Source organism: Colossoma macropomum, unplaced genomic scaffold (genome assembly GCF_904425465.1).
Source record: "Colossoma macropomum unplaced genomic scaffold, Colossoma_macropomum, whole genome shotgun sequence".
NCBI lineage: Eukaryota > Metazoa > Chordata > Actinopteri > Characiformes > Serrasalmidae > Colossoma > Colossoma macropomum.
Window position 1 is genome coordinate 29,925,459 of NW_023494800.1, and position 21,563 is coordinate 29,947,021.

General features: G+C 39.3%; 1 protein-coding gene and 1 pseudogene across 1 annotated transcript; both read left to right on the forward strand.

Moving 5' to 3' along the window:
- The first annotated feature begins 778 nt into the window (after positions 1-778).
- Positions 779-4,703, forward strand: LOC118819753 (proteinase-activated receptor 2-like). The gene is made up of 3 exons (XM_036587657.1): positions 779-853; positions 1,787-1,805; positions 3,550-4,703. The coding sequence occupies exons 1-3, from the start codon at positions 779-781 to the stop codon at positions 4,623-4,625; spliced, it is 1,170 nt and encodes a 389-aa protein (XP_036443550.1). The 3' UTR covers positions 4,626-4,703.
- Positions 4,704-9,931: 5,228 nt separating this feature from the next.
- Positions 9,932-20,243, forward strand: LOC118819754 (annotated as a pseudogene).
- The last annotated feature ends 1,320 nt before the right edge of the window (positions 20,244-21,563 follow it).

Here is a 21,563-nt window from a genome sequence, read left to right on the forward strand (position 1 = left end):
CATGGCTACAAACTGTTATTCTGAAGAATACAGTCCTTGGCACAAAACTGTTTAATGTAATATCTAAACATTGTTAATGATTCAGACCCTCGTTTTAATAAAGTCTTGTGATTTGTTGACATCTATACACTGATATGCCAAAACTCTGGCGGAAATCACATCCACATTCGATGCAGGAGACCCCACATGCATATCCCACAGGTCAGTTTAGCGTTCTTTAGCTTCCATGGGATACTGGGGCAGAAGACACACCAGAGTGCCTCTGTTAACACCATGACACCGGACACAGTGCCTCACCTGGTCTTGTGAGGTTGCTATGTGGACCCTAGAAGACTGGCAACATGCGGCGTGGTCCGATAAGTCATGGTACCAATTGTTTTGGGCTGATGGTGGGATTTGTGTGTGGCGCAGACCCCATGAAACCCTGGACTCAGTTGTCAACAAGGCACTGTGCAGACTGGTGGCGGTTCCATATGGGTGTGGGGTGTGTTCTCATGGAATGGGTTGGGTCCACTGGCACACCTAAAAACACGTAATTGACTGGTGACCTACGTTTAACTGCTTAATGACCATTTGCAGCCCTTCAAGGACTTAATGTACCCCAACAATGATGCGATATTCCAGCAGGATAATACACCATGCCGTCGGACCCAAGTTGTCCAGCATTAGTTCAAGTAACATTCTGTTCTGATGTTCGCCCAACATGATCCCAATCAAGCATTTATGAGATGTGGTTGAGAGGTCCATTCACACCAGAGACCCAGAAACCACAAATAGCATGGAGCTGTGCGTGGCTGTCCAGATGACCTGGCTCAACATCCCTCCAGACATCTTCTGTCCACTTGTGGAATCGGTGCCACGTCAAGTTCCTGCACTTTGCCAGGCTTGCAGCGGTCTTACACGATACTAGTTCTTATCTATGACATACTACGTTTGATGGAGTTAATCAGTTTTAGCTTGATCTTAAAGTTTGTTGAAGGTTTTCCCTGATTATTCTCACTGTCCAAAGATTTCTCCTTCACCAGCTCAGTCCAAAGGGTGGCCAGGGTGGCCTGAAGCATGGCACTCTGGCCACTCCAGTTACACAAAATGAGAGCCATCATTAGTGAAGCAGTTACTACAGACAAGTGCGGTGAAAATCTGCCATCAGTGCTGTTTCTAATCAGTTGATGATCTGAGGCTGCACTCTGTAATGCATCTCACAGGCGAGTTACGCTGCTCAAAACCTTAACATTGTTCTTATTTGTTTAGCTTAGGGAAGCTGACATTGGCTTTTGACATAAGAAAAACATTTAAAGCAAAACCAAATGAATCTCTACATCAGTGTATCACAGTATTTTGGTTACAGATTGTGCTCTATATGCATTACTGTAACATCACTGTGACTGAAGGTTTTATTTTAGAAACAGCATCGAGAACAAAACCTACACTCTTAAAAAGATGATTGCTGTAGGAGATTCTTGTGAGATTACATGATAGCTCACTATTCATTTACTGTAAAATCTATTCTTTTTGTCCTTTCCCTCTCTAACTCCTCCTACTCGTATTAGATCGAAGGCAACAACCCACATCACAAGAAAGCTCTCTTCTCTGGAAACAGGTGTGGCAATGACAAACTCAATAAAGACTGCACAGGCAGCTTCCCACAATCACTGAAGACAAAGAAAAGATATCAGCTTTCAGCTTTACTGAAAGAGGCAGAGAGCAAATACTCACTCTTAGACATCCATAGCTTTGGATTTAATCTTGAAAATTTTAGTGTTGTTGGATTTATCTTACCATTCAGATCATCAACATGTCTGATGGTAAGTTACTTTCTCTTTCTCTTCACTGCAGAAGTCAGGAATGATAAACAGTGTTTGAAATGTTATCAGTCATTCAAATTGGACTGGTGTGAAATGGTTCAGATTTATTTAGAGTGGTGGTGATAGGAACCAGGGGTCGCCATGACTACAACACAAATATAGACATTTTATTTACTATCCAAAACCAGTGAACCTAGACGAGTCTTCTGAGTTTATATGGAATGTTGATGAAGGGAAAACAGTAAAAAATCTGAAATAAGTTTTCTTTGGGGACTATTTTGCTTGACAGCTATATCCCTCCACCATGAATGGAGTTTAAAACTAGGTTTAGTCTTAAAACTATGGTTAAACCTCAGTTAAACTAAGTATGGTTAAACACACCTCAGTCATCAGGCAGTGAATTCATAACTATTCATGTAATAACTTTGTGAGGGAGCTTTTAGAGGTAGATGTCTGGTTCCTATCACCACCACTATGAACAGTTCTACTATTCAAAAGAATGGTTTAGTAATTAAAACACATTAACATAAATTTGCTCCGACACCAGATGTAGTTGATCATATTTGCAGTCCAAGTTTTGTTTCTGTATGTTTCATGAAAAGAAGGTATGAGGCTACTGTTGATAGCAAATAACGAAAGTCAATGGTCACCGAAATCTTTTCTGTAAACACAACTTCTCTCAACGTGCTGAAAACTATACAAATTACAAACCGTTCACTGTGCAGATAAACACAGGCATTGTGGACAAAAGCTGTTTTATCAGATTCTGACTGCAGAATCGGACTCCCTTTCACACACAGTACATTAGAGTACACATTCGACGCTGGATTACATTTGGAGTTTCTGTTCTTTCTACTGAAAAATATATATCTTCAGTTGGAAAATTCAAGATTAACTTGTTAGACCAGTTTATAGCTAAATATGCAAAGTGTGGACAAATCTGATTGAGTGCTGTTAATGTGGAAAAAACTGTACATCTGATGTTGCCTTAAATCATTCTTTTAAACTGTTATGTTACATAGAGTTTACATGTTTACATGCACTTAATAATACAGTAGTTGAAGAAAACAGATTTTGTCAGTCTTACAATCTGATTTTCTTCAGTTATTAGATTATTAAGTGCATGTAAATGCACTCATTTTCTGAATTCTTAAACAAACGTCTAGGCCTTACTCTGATTGGAGTATGCTGTTTACATGATAATTTGAATTATCATAAAATTGCAGAAAACCCATAATAATCTGATTATTAAGTGCATGTAAATGCTCTGCTAATTTGAGCACCCAGGCTACATAGGTGTATACATATATATATATATATATATATATATATATATACACCCACATATATAGCATATGTTTGTCATTCAGTAATTATCTCATTTGCTAGTATTTAATTATTATTGAGTAATGTTATTTCATTTCCAGGACTCCATAACGTTAAGATTTTGCTAAGAACTTTTAAGAACAGTAGAACTAAAACAGCCTTGAGACTTATATAGTGTGTGTATGACAAAATATTTAAGACTCCCTCTGCTGTTTATTTTGTTTTATGTTTCAAATGTTTCATGTTGTGGTAAATGGTCAAACTGTCAGCCCTTACACTGGAATTATATTTGGTGTAGAGCTTCAACTATTTAGAAGTGTATCGTTTTCATGTCATACATCAAATATAATCACAGATTTGTAAAACCTGTACAGAAACATGGCCTTCAACTAAACCAGTCTTCTTTCTCTCAATACAGAAAATTTCACTGAAATCACGTTTGCTGGATTTCCAATAGAGAGCGAGACTGAAGATGATGTGAATGTGACCAACATTTCCGCCAGTCTTCTGAAGAGCCGTCAGACCACAGTCTTCCTCCCTCTCGTTTACATCATCATCTTCATTGTGGGGTTGCCCAGCAACACCATGGCCATCTGGGTGTTCCTCTTCAGGACAAAGAAGAAGAATCCCACATCCATCCTGATGGTCAATCTAGCACTGGCTGACCTGCTCTTCATCGTGTGGCTCCCAGTGAAGATCGCCTACCACTTCAACGGCAATGACTGGGTCTATGGGGAGCCACTGTGTAAAGTCCTAGTGGGGTTTTTCTATGGGAATATGTACTGCTCCACTATCTTCATAACATGCATCAGTGTGCTGCGCTACTGGACAGTAGTGCACCCACTTTCTCAGAAACCAAACAGCCGGGAAACAGTCTGCATATGTGTTTGTGTGTGGGTTGTAGTCTGGCTCATCACTGTACCGCTATACCTGTATGACCAGACGGTTAAAGTCAGTAATCTCAATACAACCGCCTGCCATGACATCACTCGCTCCAACCATACACACTTCCCTGTTGGATATTTCCTGACCATGGGCACTGTGGGATATGTAGTTCCCTGTGTGGTCTGTACTATGTCATACCTACTGACCTTTCGCTCCCTCAGCAGGTCCGTAACAGATGCCAGCAGTAATAAGAAGAAAAGGAAGGCTATAATCCTCATGGTCACTGTGCTGGTGATGTTCCTGGTCTGCTTCACTCCCAGTAACATTATGCTGATGGTGCATTACTCTCTGCTGGGTGCAGGGCTTCAGAATTATGTGTATGGTTTCTACATGGTTGCTCTGTGTCTGGGTAGTCTGAACAGCTGCCTGGACCCGTTTGTGTACTATTATATCTCAGAGGAGTTTAGAAAACTTGTAAGAAATGCCCTGATCTGTCACAATGAGCACACAGGCAAATTGATAAGAGTTTCTTTCAGACCTGTAAAAACATTGAAAGAAAGCCCAACCCCTCCAAAAAGCACAACATCGACATCCACGCCTACAGTGTAAAATCCAAAAGAACCCATTAAAGATTCTCTAAATGCATCTGTTGAGCAAGAAAATGCAAAGCTTAAAGCTTCAGCCTAAAACTAGCATTTAATAGGTGGAAAGGCCTCACATTATATAAAATCTTAAACATTGGTGGACTAAAGAAAAATTGAGAAAATAATTTGAAAAAATTGAGAAAATCCCACTGCATATCGACACTTCTATGATGGTTACCGTGAGTTTTGTGCCATGTTTATTTTGAGGCTGTTGTCTGAATATGGAGTGACTGTGGTGACCACATGGCAGGGCACTATCAAATCTACTTGTGTATGAAATCTACAACTGTCTTTCGAACCATCTGAGATGAGTTTGGGCCCAGAGGACTTGGCAGCGTTTCTGCATTGAACTGATATATGGATTGGAGTTTTGAATTTCATTTCTTGATGTAGACTCTGTTAAGTGACAACTATTTTCCAGACAAGTCCTTCTGAGCCAGCGTGGTTATATTTACCACAGTAGCATGATGGTTTCTCGTGCAATGCTGTTTGAGGGCTCGAAGGTCACGCAGATTCGACTGAAATCACAGCAGAAATCACAATCACAGCCTTATTACATATATGTACCATATGTACATTATATACACTAATTAAAATATATACAAGGCACAAGACCCTTCTAACAAGGACCAATCCATATGGTCCACACTGTCTCAGCTTGCCGTGGGACTGTAAAAAGCCAGGTAAATGATTAGGATGCTTTCCCCCAGCTCAAAGCCAAAATGCTGATACTTCCAGATAAGATTAAACTGATACTGAGATTACTGACCAAACCAGCATGAAATAAGGAGGTTGCTGGGGAGCAGGCAGCACTAAAACAGAGGCACAGTTGGGGATGTATTTGTGGAATGAAATAACTAGGAAAAATGTGACCTCAACCACGACATCTCCTGGATTGCCAGTGGGGCAATCTCGTCCACCAGGAATTTCCGTGTTCATTTCCTGTGACAGATATAGAAGATGAACAGCTGCAGTTCAAAGCACCACCTTGTTATCTATAAGTTCTAGTGCTTCATATTGTTCATCCTTGTAAGTGTCATGTTTTCATGTAATAATAATAAAACTACAAACTACAATGCTGCAAATAAAATGTTTTTCGCAAATTATGTATTTTCTATCCATAATTTAGGTAGCGCTGCTGTACTTTCAAGATGATCATATCCGTATTACAATATCACTGAAAATAAAGAAAAACAGCAGAACTTTACTTCTTTACATCATCTTAAGAAAGTTCGAATGATGCTGCTTACTGGTAAACGTGATTTTGAGACATTTCTGATGAATGTGAGTGAGAGGTAACAGGGTTGAGTGAATATTAAGGGATTAGCAAAAGCTATAATGAATGACCCATGAAACAGTATGTTTCACATATTAATGAAAATGAATGATTTTTGAAATACTTCAATGATTATAAGGTTATGAAAGTAAAGTGTAGCTATGATGGACTGTTTTCCTTATTTATCTGAAAGATGCACATATGTTGCTGTAAAAGTAACTTTACCTGTTTACAATGTCTTTATCTTTACTTTTCATACATACTACTGAATTTACATTCACTGGGACACAAATGGCAGCCCAATTGTAGAATCACCCAATTAGTAAATTCATTCTGAACTGCAGTATCAGACACTTTAGTAACTATAGATTGTATTCACAAAACCAAGAAGAAGCATCCGGTGGCCATATTGTTGACATTCCATCAACATAATGTATATGAGCATTCAGTGCCAGCTGTGGCTTCCAAATCGAGATATGATCAGAGGGGCTGACTAGTACCAAATCAATAATTTATCTTAGAATCCCAATTACACGTTACTGTCCAAGATAACATATGCAGTCATTTATAATTAGCTTAGATACTGCATCAGCATGCACAGCATAGGAGTTAAACATGTACAAATGACTAGATTCATATGATTGTTTAGTCTGTGGAAGGGTCAGCAATATTCTTTCTTTACCATCAACTACACCATCAAATGCCATCTGGATCGCCAGAGTGAGTAACAGCTGCATATCTGCGTTTGATTGGAAGTTACATGAGCCCTGCTAATGTTCTGATGTTAACTGCATTCCTTGTGTCATTAAAGTAGAAGAAATCTAGACATAAATAGTTCAATTCCAAAGGTCAATTATCAATCCTGAACAATTCTCAACTAGAAAATGAGCAAAACTCCAGAAATCTTCCCTCTCGTAACGTCTAGCTGTGACCGACTGTTCAGAGCAGACTCTGGCAGCATTATGGTGAGATCCTGAAAGTTTCTTCTGTTTATTCTCTCTGTTGAAGATTTCTCCTTGGCTGGCTCAGCTCCTCAGCCTAGGATGGCTGGTTGGTTTTGTCACATTACAAGAGGGAACAAAACACATGTTATTCACATGATGTATGAACGAATGACGGATGAAGTAACCATCAAATTGATAGCTCGTAACATTTACTATGGTACAGTTACATCTATCATTTATCATATAATCTAAATGCATTTTAGAGCTGGGTACATACATGTGTTGGTGGTTCCAGTGCTATTTATAGGTTGCTGTAGTTCCCCAAACAAATATTTTTTCATAATATTAGGGTTTTTTTCAGTTAACAGTTTGCCACCCCAATAAAATCACTGGATCTAACTTGGTTCTAACAATCAACAAAAAGGTTCTGGCTACGCCTCTGCAGCCAGGATGGTATAAAAGCTTACAGTATTGTTGCTGTTGTTACTATAGCCATGAAGCACACAGCACACCGTGGCTATATGTTATCAGTCAGGATGCTTTATTAACTAACACAGCTCTACAAGCACTGCAGTCATTACAACGCTGACTGGTGGTGTATCAATATTATGTCCACAATGACAACTGTTATATCGATCAAATGCTATCATAATCAGCTATAAGAGATAATTGTGAGATTACATCACTACATTACGTCCATTAACCTTAAAGCCCAGGCTTTTTGTTATTTTCCCTCCAACTCCTCCTACTTGCGTGTGATTAACGGCAACAACCCACATCATGAGAAAGCTCTCTTCTCTGGAAATGGGCATGGCATACACAAACTGAACAAGAATGCACATGCACGTTCCTGGAATCAGTGAAGACGAAGAAACGATGCTGTCAGCCTTCAGACTTTACTGAACAGAAGCAGAGAGCGAAAGTCTCACTCTTCTACATCCACACCTTTGGGTTTAACCTTGAAAACTTCTTGTTGGATTTATATTACTATTCCATCACCAACATGACTGATGGTAAGTCACTTTCTTTTCCTCTGCTAGAAATGAGTGAAAGTAGAATTCAGCAATGATTTTGAAAAAGTGGGTCAGACCTACTCCGTCATTCAGAGTGGTTTGATGTGAAATGCTTAATTGTAGAGATTCAGATGTCTCTACAGTGGTGGTGATAGGGACCAGGGGTTATCATGACTACAACACAAATACAGTCATTTTATTTACTATCCAAAACCATCAGTGAACCTACACGTGTTTTCTGAGTTTCATATGAAACATTGATGATGGAAAATAGTGGAAAATCTGAGTTTTTCTTGGGGACTACTTTGACACAGAGTACCCTTCACGTTTCGCTCTACAATGAATGGATATTAATAATATGTTTTAAACCAAAATCTTCTCAAAACTATCATAAAACAACATCATCAACAAACAAACATCAGGCAGTGAATTCATAGCCATTTCATGTAGTAACTTTCTGTGAGGGAGCTTTTAGAGGTGGACGTCTGGTTCCTATCACCACCGTTGTGAACAGCTCTGACTCGGTAAGTTTCTTTAGAACAACTTGTTTTAAACATTTATTATGCAGGAATTTGGAAAAATCAGTGAAATTCCCTATTAAACTCTTTTTAAGAGTCTTATTAAGCTCTTATTGCTTAAATAAATAAAAAAAAATCACTACAATGACTAAAATGGGAAAATGTCTCAGAGACTGAATGTTTATTAATAGGCTATAACACTTCTTTTGTACTGAGATGTTTTACAGACATCATCTTCTCCAGTAGAGTTCAGTAGGCCAGACCATTGGTTGTCAGTCCTGGCTCTGGAGAATCACTGTCATGCATTTTGTAGTTTTCCCCCTGTTTCTAATCCAGTTCACCTCAGCAAGCTTCTTAATTAGTTCATTCTTGGATCAGGTGTCTTGGGAGCAAAAGGTCCAGGACCAGGACTAAGAACCACCAAGCTAGACAAGCTCATCTACAGTGGGGCAAAAAAGTATTTAGTCAGCCACTGATTGTGCAAGTTCTCCTACTTAGAAAGATGAGAGAGGTCTGTAATTTTCATCATAGGTACACTTCAACTATGAGAGACAAAATGAGAAAAAAAATCCAGGAAATCACTTTGTAGGATTTTTAAAGAATTTATTTGTAAATTATGGTGGAAAATAAGTATTTGGTCACCCACAAACAAGCAAGATTTCTGGCTCTCACAGACCTGTAACTTCTTCTTTAAGAAGCTCTTCTGTCCTCCACTCCCTCACCTGTATTAATGGCACCTGTTTGACCTCGTTATCTGTATAAAAGACACCTGTCCACAGCCTCAGACAGTCAGACTCCAAACTCAACCATGGCCAAGACCAAAGAGCTGTCGAAGGACACCAGGAAGAAAATTGTAGACCTGCACCAGGCTGGGAGGAGTGAATCTACAATAGGCAAGCAGGTTGGTGTGAATAAATCAACTGTGGGAGCAATTGTAAGAAAATGGAAGACATACAAGACCATTGATAATCTCCCTCGATCTGGGGCCCCATGCAAGATCTCATCCCGTGGGGTCAAAATGATCATGAAAACGGTGAGCAAAAATCCCAGAACTACACGGAGGGACCTGATGAATGACCTGCAGAGAGCTGGGACCAAAGTAACAAAGGCTACCATCAGTAACACACTACGCCGAGAGGGACTCAAATCCTGCAGTGCCAGGCGTGTCCCCCTGCTTAAGCCAGTACATGTCCAGGCCCGTCTGAAGTTTGCCAGAGAGCATATGGATGATCCAGAAGAGGACTGGGAGAACATCATGTGGTCAGATGAACTTTTTGGTAAAAACTCAACTCGTCGTGTTTGGAGGAAGAAGAATGCTGAGTTGCATCCCAAGAACACCATACCTACTGTGAAGCATGGGGGTGGACACATCATGCTTTAGGGGCTGTTTTTCTGCAAAGGGGACGGGGCAACTGATCCGTGTTAAGGTAAGAATGAACGGGGCCATGTATCGTGAGATTTTAAGCCAAAACCTCTTTCAGTGGGAGCATTGAAGATGGAATGTGGCTGGGTCTTCCAGCATGACAATGATCCCAAACACACCGCTCAGGGCAACGAAGGAGTGGCTCCGTAAAAAGCATTTCAAGGTCCTGGAGTGGCCTAGCCAGTCTGCAGACCTCAACCCCATAGAAAATTTGTGGAGGGAGTTGAAAGTCCGTGTTGCCCAGAGACAGCCCCAAAACATCACTGCTCTAGAGGAGATCTGCATGAAGGAAAGGCCAAAATACCAGCTACAGTGTGTGCAAACCTGGTGAAGACTTACAGGAAACGTTTTGAACTTTTGTTATTGACCAAATACTTATTTTCCACCATAATTTACAAATAAATTCTTTAAAAATCCTACAAAGTGATTTCCTGGATTTTTTTTCTCATTTTGTCTCTCATAGTTGAAGTGTACCTATGATGAAAATTACAGACCTCTCTCATCTTTCTAAGTAGGAGAACTTGCACAATCAGTGGCTGACTAAATACCTTTTTTGCCCCACTGTACCAAACAAAACATTTTAAAAGAATGATTCAGTGAAAAATGACTCTTACATTAATTCCATCTCACACCAGATGAAGTTGAGCATGTTTGAAGTCCAAATTTTGTTTCATATAAAGTGTAACTATGAGGCTAATTCTGCTAACAGTTGTCAGGCTTGGACAGAATTCAGACACTCGCAGACGACATACAAGTGAAATGGGTTTATTCAAGGTCAGCCAGTCCAAGGTCAAAAGCCAAAACATGAAAACAGTAACCATGTGGAAAATCCAAAAAGCAACATCCAAAAATCAGAAACAAGGTCAGAATGTACAACAATACTGGAAGGGCAAGGCAAAAGGCAAGGTCGATAAACAAATAAGGCAATGGTCATCATGGCCAAATCTTTTATGTAAACGCATCCTGAAAACTTCTCTCAACATGTGCAAAAACAGAGCCCCTAAACCACAGTCTTCTTTCTCTCACTACAGATGATTCCACCGAATTTACTTTTGCTGGACTTCCAATAGAGAGCGAGACTGAAAATGATGTGAATGTGACCAACATTTCCACTGGTCTTCATTGTGGGGTTTCCCACCAACACCATGGCCCTCAGGATGAAAAAGAATCCATTGTCCATCCTAATCCAATCCAAGCCAATCTAGCACTGGCTGACCTGCTCTTCATCGTGTGGCTCCCACTGAAGATCACCTACCACTTCAACGGCAATGACTGGACCTTCGGGGAGCCACTGTGTAAAGTCCTAGTGGGGTTTTTCTATGGGATATGTACTGCTTCACTATCTTCATAGCATGCATCAGTGTCCAGCGCTACTGGACAGTAGTGCACCCACTTTCTCAGAAACCAAATAACCCTTCAACAGTCTGCATATGTGTTTATGTGTGGATTGTAGTCTGGCTCCTCACTGTACGGCTCTACCTGTATGACCAGACCGTTAAAGTCAACAATCTCAATATAACCACCTGCCACGACATCACTCGCTCCAACCATACACAATTCCCTGTTGGATATTTCCTGACCATGGGCACTGTGGGATATGCAGTTCCCTGTGTGGTCTGTGTAGTAGCATGTCTGCTGACCCTTCACTCTCTCAAGGTATCTATAACAAACATCACAATCATAGCCTTTTCACATCCACCAATCAGGTATAACATTATGACCACCTCCTTGTTTCTACACTCATTGACCATTTTATCAGCTCCACTTACTATATAGGTGCACTTTGTAGTTCTACAGTTACAGACTGTAGTCCATCTGTTTCTCTGCATACTTTGTTAGCCCCCTTTGACCCTTTTCTTCAGTGGTCAGGACCCCCATGGACCCTCACAGAGCAGGTACTATTTGGGTGGTGGATCATTCTCAGCACTGCAGTAACACTGACATGGTGGTAATGTGTTAGTGTGTGTTGTGCTGGTATGAGTGGATCAGACACAGCAGTGCTGCTATGGTGCTGTTTTTCAGGGGTTGGTCTAGAACCCTTAGTTCCAGTGAAGGGAATCTTAATGCTTCACCAGAACAAGACATTTTGGACAACTGTACACTTCCAACTTTGTGGAACAGTTTTTGGAAGAACCTTTCCTGTACCAACATGACTGAGTCCCAGTGCACAAAGCAGCTCCATAAAGGCCTGACTGGGTCAGTTTGGTGTGGACGAACTTGACTGGCCCTCACAGAGCCCTGACCTCAACCCCATCACACACTTTTGGGATGATCTAGACCCTCTCGTCCAACATCAGTGTCTGACCTCACAAATGCTGTTCTGAATGAATGGACACAAATTCCCACAGACACTCTCCAAAATCTTGTAGGAAGCTGTGAAAGCTGTTACAGCTGCAAAGGGGGACCAACTCCATATTAATGCCTATGGATTTAGAATGGGAGTCATAAAAGCTCCTTTAAGTGTGATGTGTAGGTGTCCCAATACTTTTGTCCATATAGTGTAGGTGGGTCTATTCACCCTCTTGGAGGCTGGAATTTAGACTGTAATGCTTTTAGTTTGACAGAGTCAGACCATTTGAGTCTCATCTTGAGAGGCTGAGGTACCACATACCATGAATATTTGCTGCTATGACAAAACATCCAAGTCTTCTGGGCTTGGACAACAGTCACTGATGGTTCAGACCAGATGTCCAACTTCAAACCAGTTATTGGCTTTGAAATGTATTTGCATCATAACTTTGTAAGTGGACACAGTGGACAAAAATGCATCTCATTCTCATGCACATTACTTAATAAAAAAGAATCCAAAGACATAATCTCCTGTTCTTTTTTAAGATTGAAAGATAAAAAATTGATAAAACTATACTAAAATGTACTAATGATAAATACAGGATTACAGCTGCTGATGCCAATGCACATATACACATAAGACATATTGTACATGTTACCAAATATATTTTTGATGGAAATATAAAGGTCACATCAGTGGCCTCATCCTCAGTTGGAAAAGTCTGGTTTGCTGGTTATAATCTGGGGCTGGTTGACACAACAGGCTAAGCATGGTGGCAACTTTCATATAAGAATCATATGAAGGTGCATAGCAGTGTGAAAAAGCAAGGAAAAAACAGGGTGGTGCCAAGAAGGAAAAGAAAAAAGGACTTGAGGGGGATGTGGTTAAAAACTCCAAAAATCAGATGTATCTGAGCAGGTGGGCAGTGAGAAATGCTGACAAAAATGTGGTTAGCTAGCATTAGGTTATAGCACACTGACTGTCTTGATTATGTCACATTTAATATATAAAGGCTTAGTCCAGTATTCATTTTATCAGTAGCTGGCCAGATCACTCAGTATAACTAAGAGAAAGAAACCAAGAAACAAAGAACTGATAGCTAAAATAATACGAATAATGTGGTTAACTAGCCTTTCTCTCATAGTTAGTTAGCTGTTAGTAAATACTTAGTGATGATCACATTTCTTGATATGAATCAAAGTGACTGGATTTGTTGTTGGTTTGGTTTGGAAGAAAGCAATGTTTGGTGTGTGTGTGTGTGTGTGTGTGTGTGTGTGTGTGTAGCAGAGAAAATATAGCTAGAGTTTAGCACTGGCTGGTCTGCATTATGTAAGTCCTGGTCTGAAAAGTCTTGTACGGTATTAGCACGGTACTGGGACTCCCATTGCCATGTGTGCTTTACAGAGATCACAGAAAGCCAAGTTTACACCCATTTTTTTCTTTAAATTAGAAGTGTTTTGTGCCATGCTAACCATTAGCTTCTTTCTCTCTCTACAGATAATTTTAGTGACATTTTCATAGCACTTTTTCATGTAGTGGAGGAGAGGTGAACAGGGTGAGAATACTGCTGTTAGCTGGTCTGAACACCAGCTTCACCAAAGTTATCCCTCCTCTCATTTACATCTTCATCTTCATTGTGGGGTTGCCCACCAACGCCATGGCCATCTGGGTGTTCCTCTTTAGGATAAAGAAGAAGCATCCAGTATTCATCCTAATGGCCAATCTAGCACTGTCTGACCTGCTCTTCATCATTTGGCTCCCACTGAACATCACCTACCACTTCAACACCAATGACTGGATCTTTGGGGAGCCGAGATTCAGGGAGTCTCCGGCCAACACAGCAGCATCTACAGTGGAACATTTGATTGAATAATCTCTGAATGCATCACATGATTAAGTAGTTTATAATCATTACTAGATTGCTTAAGTAGTAAGATAAGAACAGGAATACTTGATACAAATGGCAGGCTGTCAAATAGAAGTACACTATTTAGGTGTTTTACTGTTCCAACGAATCAGGGCCCAGTTTCCAAAAAAATCTTAGAGAGAAGATCATCTTACCTGAAGAGAGAGTGTTCAGTGTTAGTCACTCCACCATTTAACAATTATCTCAGATGAGTTACTCAGATAAGTTAAGAGTTCTCTTCAAGAAGTAGATGTTTCAAAATTAATTGTTCATTACTGCTCACATTTATCTGTGCCAAATGCTGATTTACATGAATTAACACATTAATAAACTACTTACTATAACATCTAAAATGATGTGCTACTTATCTTACTTTTTATTATATTATCAGAACACTATTATTCTTTAATTATTAATTGGGACAATAAGCATTTAGTGTATGATATGCTTTTAAAGTATGTAAGTATGCATGTCCTACTTCTATCTGTAGTTAATGATTAACTTAATGAAGCTTATTATTTTCTTAAGCACCGTTAATAGAAGTACTTTTATTGTCAACTATTACCTTTGCTGTCATCACTGTGTTTATTGGTGGTATGTTAACTAGATGGTGGCAGCGACATCTATAATCAGCTTCATGAGATAATTGTGAGATTACCTTAATGACATAATTACATAATAAGGTAAATTACATGATAATGTAAATTACATAATTACGTAACTCTTTTACAACCTATTTATGAACAAGCCCACTCTTTTTGTTTTCTACCCCTCAAATAAGGCAACAACCTACAACCCCATTTCCAAAAAAGTTGTGACCCTGTGCAAAATGTAAATAAAAATCCAATGGTGTGCAAATCATTTAAACCCTATATTAAATTGAAAATAGTACAAAAACAACATATCAAATGAAATCATCAAATTAAATGTTATTGTTTTTTGAAAACTCTATGCCCATTTTGAATTTCACACCAACAACACATTCCAAAAAAGTTGGGACGGGGTCATGTTTACCAAATGTGCTAAATGTTTTCAGTGGTGACAGGTCTGGACTGCAGGCAGGCCAGTTTAGCACCTGGGCTCTTTAAAAATGGAGCAATGCTGCTGTAATACATGCAGATTGTGGTTTGACATTGTCTTGCTGAAATAATCAAGGCCTTCTCTGAAAAAGACGTCGTCTGGATGGCAGCATATGCTCCAAAACATGTATATATCATTCAGCATTAATGGTGCCTTTACAGTTGTGCACGTCACCCATGCCATGTGCACTAATGCCCCATACCATATTGGCTTTTGAACTGTGCACCGATAACAAGGAGATTAGCTGAGTGGTCTTTAGCCCGGAGGACACAGTGTCCATGATTTCCAAAAAGAAATTCAAATGTTGATTTGTCAGGCCACAGGACACTTTTCCACTTCCCCTCAGTCCATTTTAAATGAGCTCAGGCCCAGAGAAGGTGGCAGCATTTCTGGATCCTGTTTATATTTGGTTTCTTCTTTGCGTTTTAGAGTTTTATCTTGCATTTGTGGATGCAGTGATGAACTGTTTTCACAGACAGTGTTTTTCAGAAGTGTTTCTGAGCCCATGCAGCGATTTCCACTACAGAATCATGTCTGTTTTTAACGCAGTGCCACCTGAGGACCCAAAGATCATGACCAGCAAATACTGGTTTTTGGCCTTGTCCTCTACATACAGAGATTTCTCCAGATTCTCTGAACCTTTTCATGTTATTATGTACCATAGATGATGAAAAGCAAATGTTCTTTATTATTTTACTTGTTATTCTTTATACCACCAGGTGGTATTTTAGCATTACACAACTTTACCAGCCTTCTGTTGTTCCCATTCCAACTTTTGAGAGGACATCAAAGTCAGTCACCTACTGATTATGTAACAGTGGTTGAGACATAACCTGTCATTCAGAGTAGTTTGATGTGAAAAGATCTATTGTAGAGACTCAGATTTCGTTACAGTGGTGGTGATAGGAACCAGGGGTCGCCATGACTACAACACAAATATAGACATTTTATTTACTATCCAGAACCACCAGTAAACCTACACATCTGCTGACTTTTTATACAGAATGTTGATGATGGAAAATAGTGGAAAATCTAAAAACAAGAATGAATTTTAAAAATGCAAACCTGATTTCTGGAAAAGTTGGAACATTTTGTAAAATGCCATAAAAGCAAGAATGTGTTTTGTTTTTTTGTTTTTTTTTACCTTTATTTAACTAACAAAAGTGCAAAGAAATGACCTTTGATGTTTTGGTTGACCAACTTGATAGTATTTTGTACATATAAACAAATTTGAATTTGAAGCCTGCAACACATTCAAAAAAGTTGGAATAGGATCAAAATAAGAGCGAAAAGTTTGTTTTGAAACACTCCACATTAAGCAGCTACATTGGCAACAGGTCCTATCACGTATCATGGTTGCGTTATAAAAGGAGCATTCTTCAAAGTCTCAGACTTTGCAGGCAAAGATGGGTCATTTCTCACCACCTTGTGCCAAACTTTGTGAAAGAATTGTCAAACAGTTCATGAAGAGCATTTCTCAATGCAAGACTGCAAACAATTTAGGTCTTTCTCCATTTAACATACATAATATTGTAAAAAGATTCAGAAAGCCACACATCAATTCGATGCAGAAACGCCACCGACTTCTCTGGGCCCAAACTCATCTCAGATGGTCCAAAAGGTAGTGAAAGTGTACACTGTGGTGAGATGAGTCCACGTTTCAGCTGGTTTTGGAACAAATGGATGTCATGTTCTCTCTGCCAAAGACAAAAAGGACAATCCTGACTTATATCAGCGAAAGATGGAAAAGCTAACATCTGATATGGTATGCATCAGTGCCCAAGACATAGGTGACCTGCATATGTGTGAAGGTATCATTGACCTTTGTCCCAACATTTTTAGCATGTTTTAGGCATCGAATTCTAAATTCATTTATAATTACAAATTACAATTAAGATGGTCAGCGCAAACATTGGAAGTCTTTGGAAGTTCTTTGTACTTTAAACAGTTAAATAAAGGTTCAGGAGACTTTTTTTGCCTTTTACAAAAATTGCCTAACTTTTAAAGAAATGGGGTTTGTATGACTGAACTCAAAACTTGGGTAAAACAAAAGAGATATTTCCATCAATTTTTTTGTAAATTTTGAAAATGTGCAAAAAATAAATAAATAAATAAAATAAACACTGTGAACAGTTCTGACTTACTAGGTATATAGAACAGAGTGTTTCATACCAAACCACTCTGAATGACTTTATTAACACCTTAATGATTTAACAATGCAGACATTTGGAAAAAAAAAATTAATGGAATTACCTATCAATTCACTCTCTGTACCTCTTACAACTCTAATTGCTATGCTTAAAAAAATATTTTTATTTTAAATTATATTTGTTTGATGTAGTAATACATTTCCTCTTGCACTAGATGTAGTGGATCATATTTGGAGTCCAAATGTTGCTTTTGGAAGCATGAAATAAATGTTGCCAACAAAAAATAAAAATCAATAGTCCCCCAAATCTTTTCTGTAAACACATCCGTAAAAAACTTCTCTCAACATGCTCAAAACTACACAAATGAACGAAACCTCGCTGTATAGCTGAGCACAGCAGGCAGTCATTTTGGGTAAAAACGGTGTTGCACCGAATTCCAACTGCATAATTTGAGTCCTCTTTATGATGCTATTGTTTATATTGCTTTATGTTTGAAATGTGTAATGTCATGGCAAATGGCCAAACTGTTAGCCATTACATTACTACTATATTTGTTGTAATGCTATAATTAATAACCTTAAGAATTTTTTGTGTTATAATCATGCATCAAATGTAATCACAGTTTTGCATAACACAGCCTTCAACTAAACCAGAATCTTCTTTCCTTCATGACAGGCAATACCACTTTAATCGGTCTTGCAGGATATCCTGGAATAAGGGAGACTAAACATGGTGTGGATGTGATCAACACTGCCAAAGAAGCTCTTGACAGCAATCAGACCACAGTCTTCCTCCCTCTTGTTTACATTTTCATCTTCATTGTGGGGTTGCCCACTAATGCCATGGCCATCTGGGTGTTCCTCTTCAGAACAAAGAAGAAGTATCCATCTTCATAGCATGCATCAGTGTCCAGCGCTACTGGGGGATTGTGCACCCACTTTCTCAGAAACTGAGTAACCGTGTAACAGTGTGTTTATGTGTTTGTGTGTGGATTGTAGTCTGGCTCCTCACTGTACCGCTATACCTGTATGACCAGACGGTTAAAGTCCTCAATGTCGACACAACCACCTGTCACGACATCACTCGCCCCAGCCAAACACTCATCCCTGTTGGATATTTCTTGACCATGGGCATTGTGGGATATGTAGTTCCCTCTGTGGTCTGTATAGTAGCATATCTGCTGATATTTCGCTCCCTCAGCAGGTCCATAATTGATGCCAGCAGCAATAAGAAGAAAAAGAAGGCTGTAATCCTCATGATAACTGTGCTGGTGATGTTCCTGGTCTGCTTCACTCCCAGTAACATCTTGCTGATGGTGCATTACTCACTGCTGGGTGCACAGCTTCAGAATGAAGTCTATGGTTTCTACGTCATTGCTCTGTGTCTGGGCAGCCTGAACAGCTGCCTGGACCCGTTTGTTTATTATTATATCTCTGAGGAGTTTAGAAAACAGGTGAAAAACTCACTAAGGTGCTGTAATGAATGTACAACCACACGGATGATGGTTTCTTCCAGACATATAGAGGTCCCAGGAGAAACCTCAGTGTCTCCAACAAACACAACAACATCTACGGTGGAACTTCCAATCGAAGATTCTCTAAATGCAACACATGATTAGCCAAAAACATGGACATTGATGTTATCAAATAATGAATGCCTGAATTATTAATGATGAGCTGAGTCTGGAATAATAGAGTAGGCTTAGTTTGGCTTCTTTCCTGATTTACCCTCCATGTATTTGGAGTGGTGACACATTTATTAAAGGTACTTAAGAGAGGAATATGCATTACTAAAGGGTTAAGTTATATAGCAGTTAATCATTAACCTCTTAAACAGCCAGGACCCACTAGCAAGTTCAAAGTTTTATTATGCACTTCTGTAGCTCAGCTAGTTTGCCTCATAATCCATGTAATTACAGAATAATAAGCCTTAGTAGGTAACAGTCTTAAGATTATAAAAGGTTACTTAATGGTAAAATTAAGAATTAACATTATTTTAGATTTCTTTAAGTAGAAACCAAGTGAAATTTATTCATAACACTTTTTACAGTCGATGCTGTCACAAAGCAGCTTTAGAGAAAATCTAGATCCAAGCCCCCATTAGCAAGCAAAAAGTGGCCACGGCCAGGAAAAACTCTCTAAAAGCAAGAGGAAGAAACCTTAGTAAGACACAAACAAAGACATGAGGGCTCCCTGAGATGTCAGCACCCCTCTGCTCCATCATCAACAAAACTGAGTGAGTGCGTGAGAGCAGTGGGATGACAGCACCAACACTCCCAGTTTACCATGAACCCCAGATCTGCACCTTTTATCTAACAGGGAAAACTAATGACCAAATAACTGACTGGAAGATTATGCAAAGTCTTTTGCTGGAACATCCAGACAGTAGAGCATTACAGTAACCCAGCCTTGAGGTAATAAATGCATGAACTAGCTTTTCTGCATCCTGTAGAGGCAGTGCATTTCTTAATTTAGCAATATATTGCAGATGGAGGGAAGCTACCCTAGTAATATTAGTTATATGTGCATCAAAGCACAGATTGGGATTGATCGTTATGCTAAGGCTCTCCACAGATGTACCTGATAAAACTGAGAAACAATTAAGTGTTAAAGTGACAGTTTGTTCCTAGCAGTTTTTGGACCAAGAAGAAGAACCTCTGTTTTATCAGAGCGATATCTATGGTTTCTACATGGTTGCTCTGTGTCTGGGCAGCCTGAACAGCTGCCTGGACCCGTTTGTGTACTATTATATCTCGGAGGAGTTTAGAAAACTTGTAAGAAATGCCCTGATCTGTCACAATGAGCACACAGGCAAATTGATAAGAGTTTCTTTCAGACCTGTAAAAACATTGAAAGAAAGCCCAACCCCTCCAACAAGCACAACATCGACATCCACGCCTACAGTGTATAATCCAAAAGAACCCATTAAAGATTCTCTAAATGCATCTGTCGAGCAAGAAAATGCAAAGCTTAATTTTGATTAAAGGCATTTTGGCCTAAAACTAGCATTTAATAGGTGGAAAGGCCTCACATTATATAAAATGTTAAACATTGGTGGACTAAAGTTCTTAGAAAAATATAGAAAAAAAATAGAAACAGCCTGAGGAGCATCAACAGCTCTTCTTCTGAGGTCTAAACATAGGATTTCCAATATTTTCACTGATCAATTTAATTGTATATTTTGTAAATGTAAACGAAATTCGAACTGTCTTACATCACCTTTTCTTTTGATTACACTTGTTAATTTCGTAACTGAAGATATTCATTGCTGCAGTTTTCCAAGTGGACTTTTTGCCCATTCTTCCTTGATACAAGACTTAAGCTAATCAGTGTTAGCTTGACGTTAGTTAGAAAATGATCAAAACTCCAGAAATCTTCCTTCTCGTAACGTCTAGCTGGGACAGACTGTTCAGAGCAGACTTTGGCAGCATTATGGTGAGATCCTGAAAGTTTCTTCTGTTTATTCTCTCTACTGAAGATTTTCTCCTTGGCTGGCTCATCTCCTCAGCCTCTTTCCCCTCATGACGTCAGACAGCATCGTTAAACCCCTGTTAAACAAAAAGAGACAGTCAGACATCAATGAAGCAGTCACTATAGAAAAGTTCTGCTAATTTTTGATAACAGCTTTACGGTGAAAATCCTTCCACTGCAGCCACTCGTCTTCGATCTCCATCATCATAAGGAAGACTATGGAGGTGGAAGATGGAAATCAGAGTGGTTCCTAATCCTTTAGGATGCACTCACTGATCAGCGCATCTCACGTGGGAGTAAACTCAAAACCTTAACGCTATTCTTCTTTGTTTTGCTTAAGAAAGCAGAGAACATTGGCTTTCAACACCTAAATAAGTCCATTTATCAGTGTAGTACAGCATTTTTTACACTTTGTGCTCTATGTAGATTGCTGTAACGTTACTGTGCCTGCAGACTGTATGTTCATCAGAGAGTAGAAACAGTAGGTGTCCCGCATCCCTCCAGCTCCGACTCACGCATGGATTCCACTTCCCAGAATCCCATGGGAGATCACGTGACTGTTGAACTTCCTCAATCCTCCAGTCACTGCTCACTAAAAACATATGCTGTTCTATGTGTCATGTGACCAGCCTAGTTCAGTCCGAGCTTTAGAATAGGTTAGTTGTGAGGTATTGCTGCTTGTTGCAGAGCTATTGAGCATTTTCTGTCTGCCATTGTTTGCCATTTTTATCTATTTGACCTGTTTGATCTGATTGTTTTTGTTATGTTTGTCCTTTCTGGTCTTTTTGCTGGATTTGACCCATTCATGATCACTGCCTATGAATATTGTCAAA

What these genes read in the sequence shown, in the direction of transcription:
- LOC118819753 (XM_036587657.1), top strand. Translation starts at nt 779, where the DNA reads ATGGAGCTGTGCGTGGCTGTCCAGATGACCTGGCTCAACATCCCTCCA.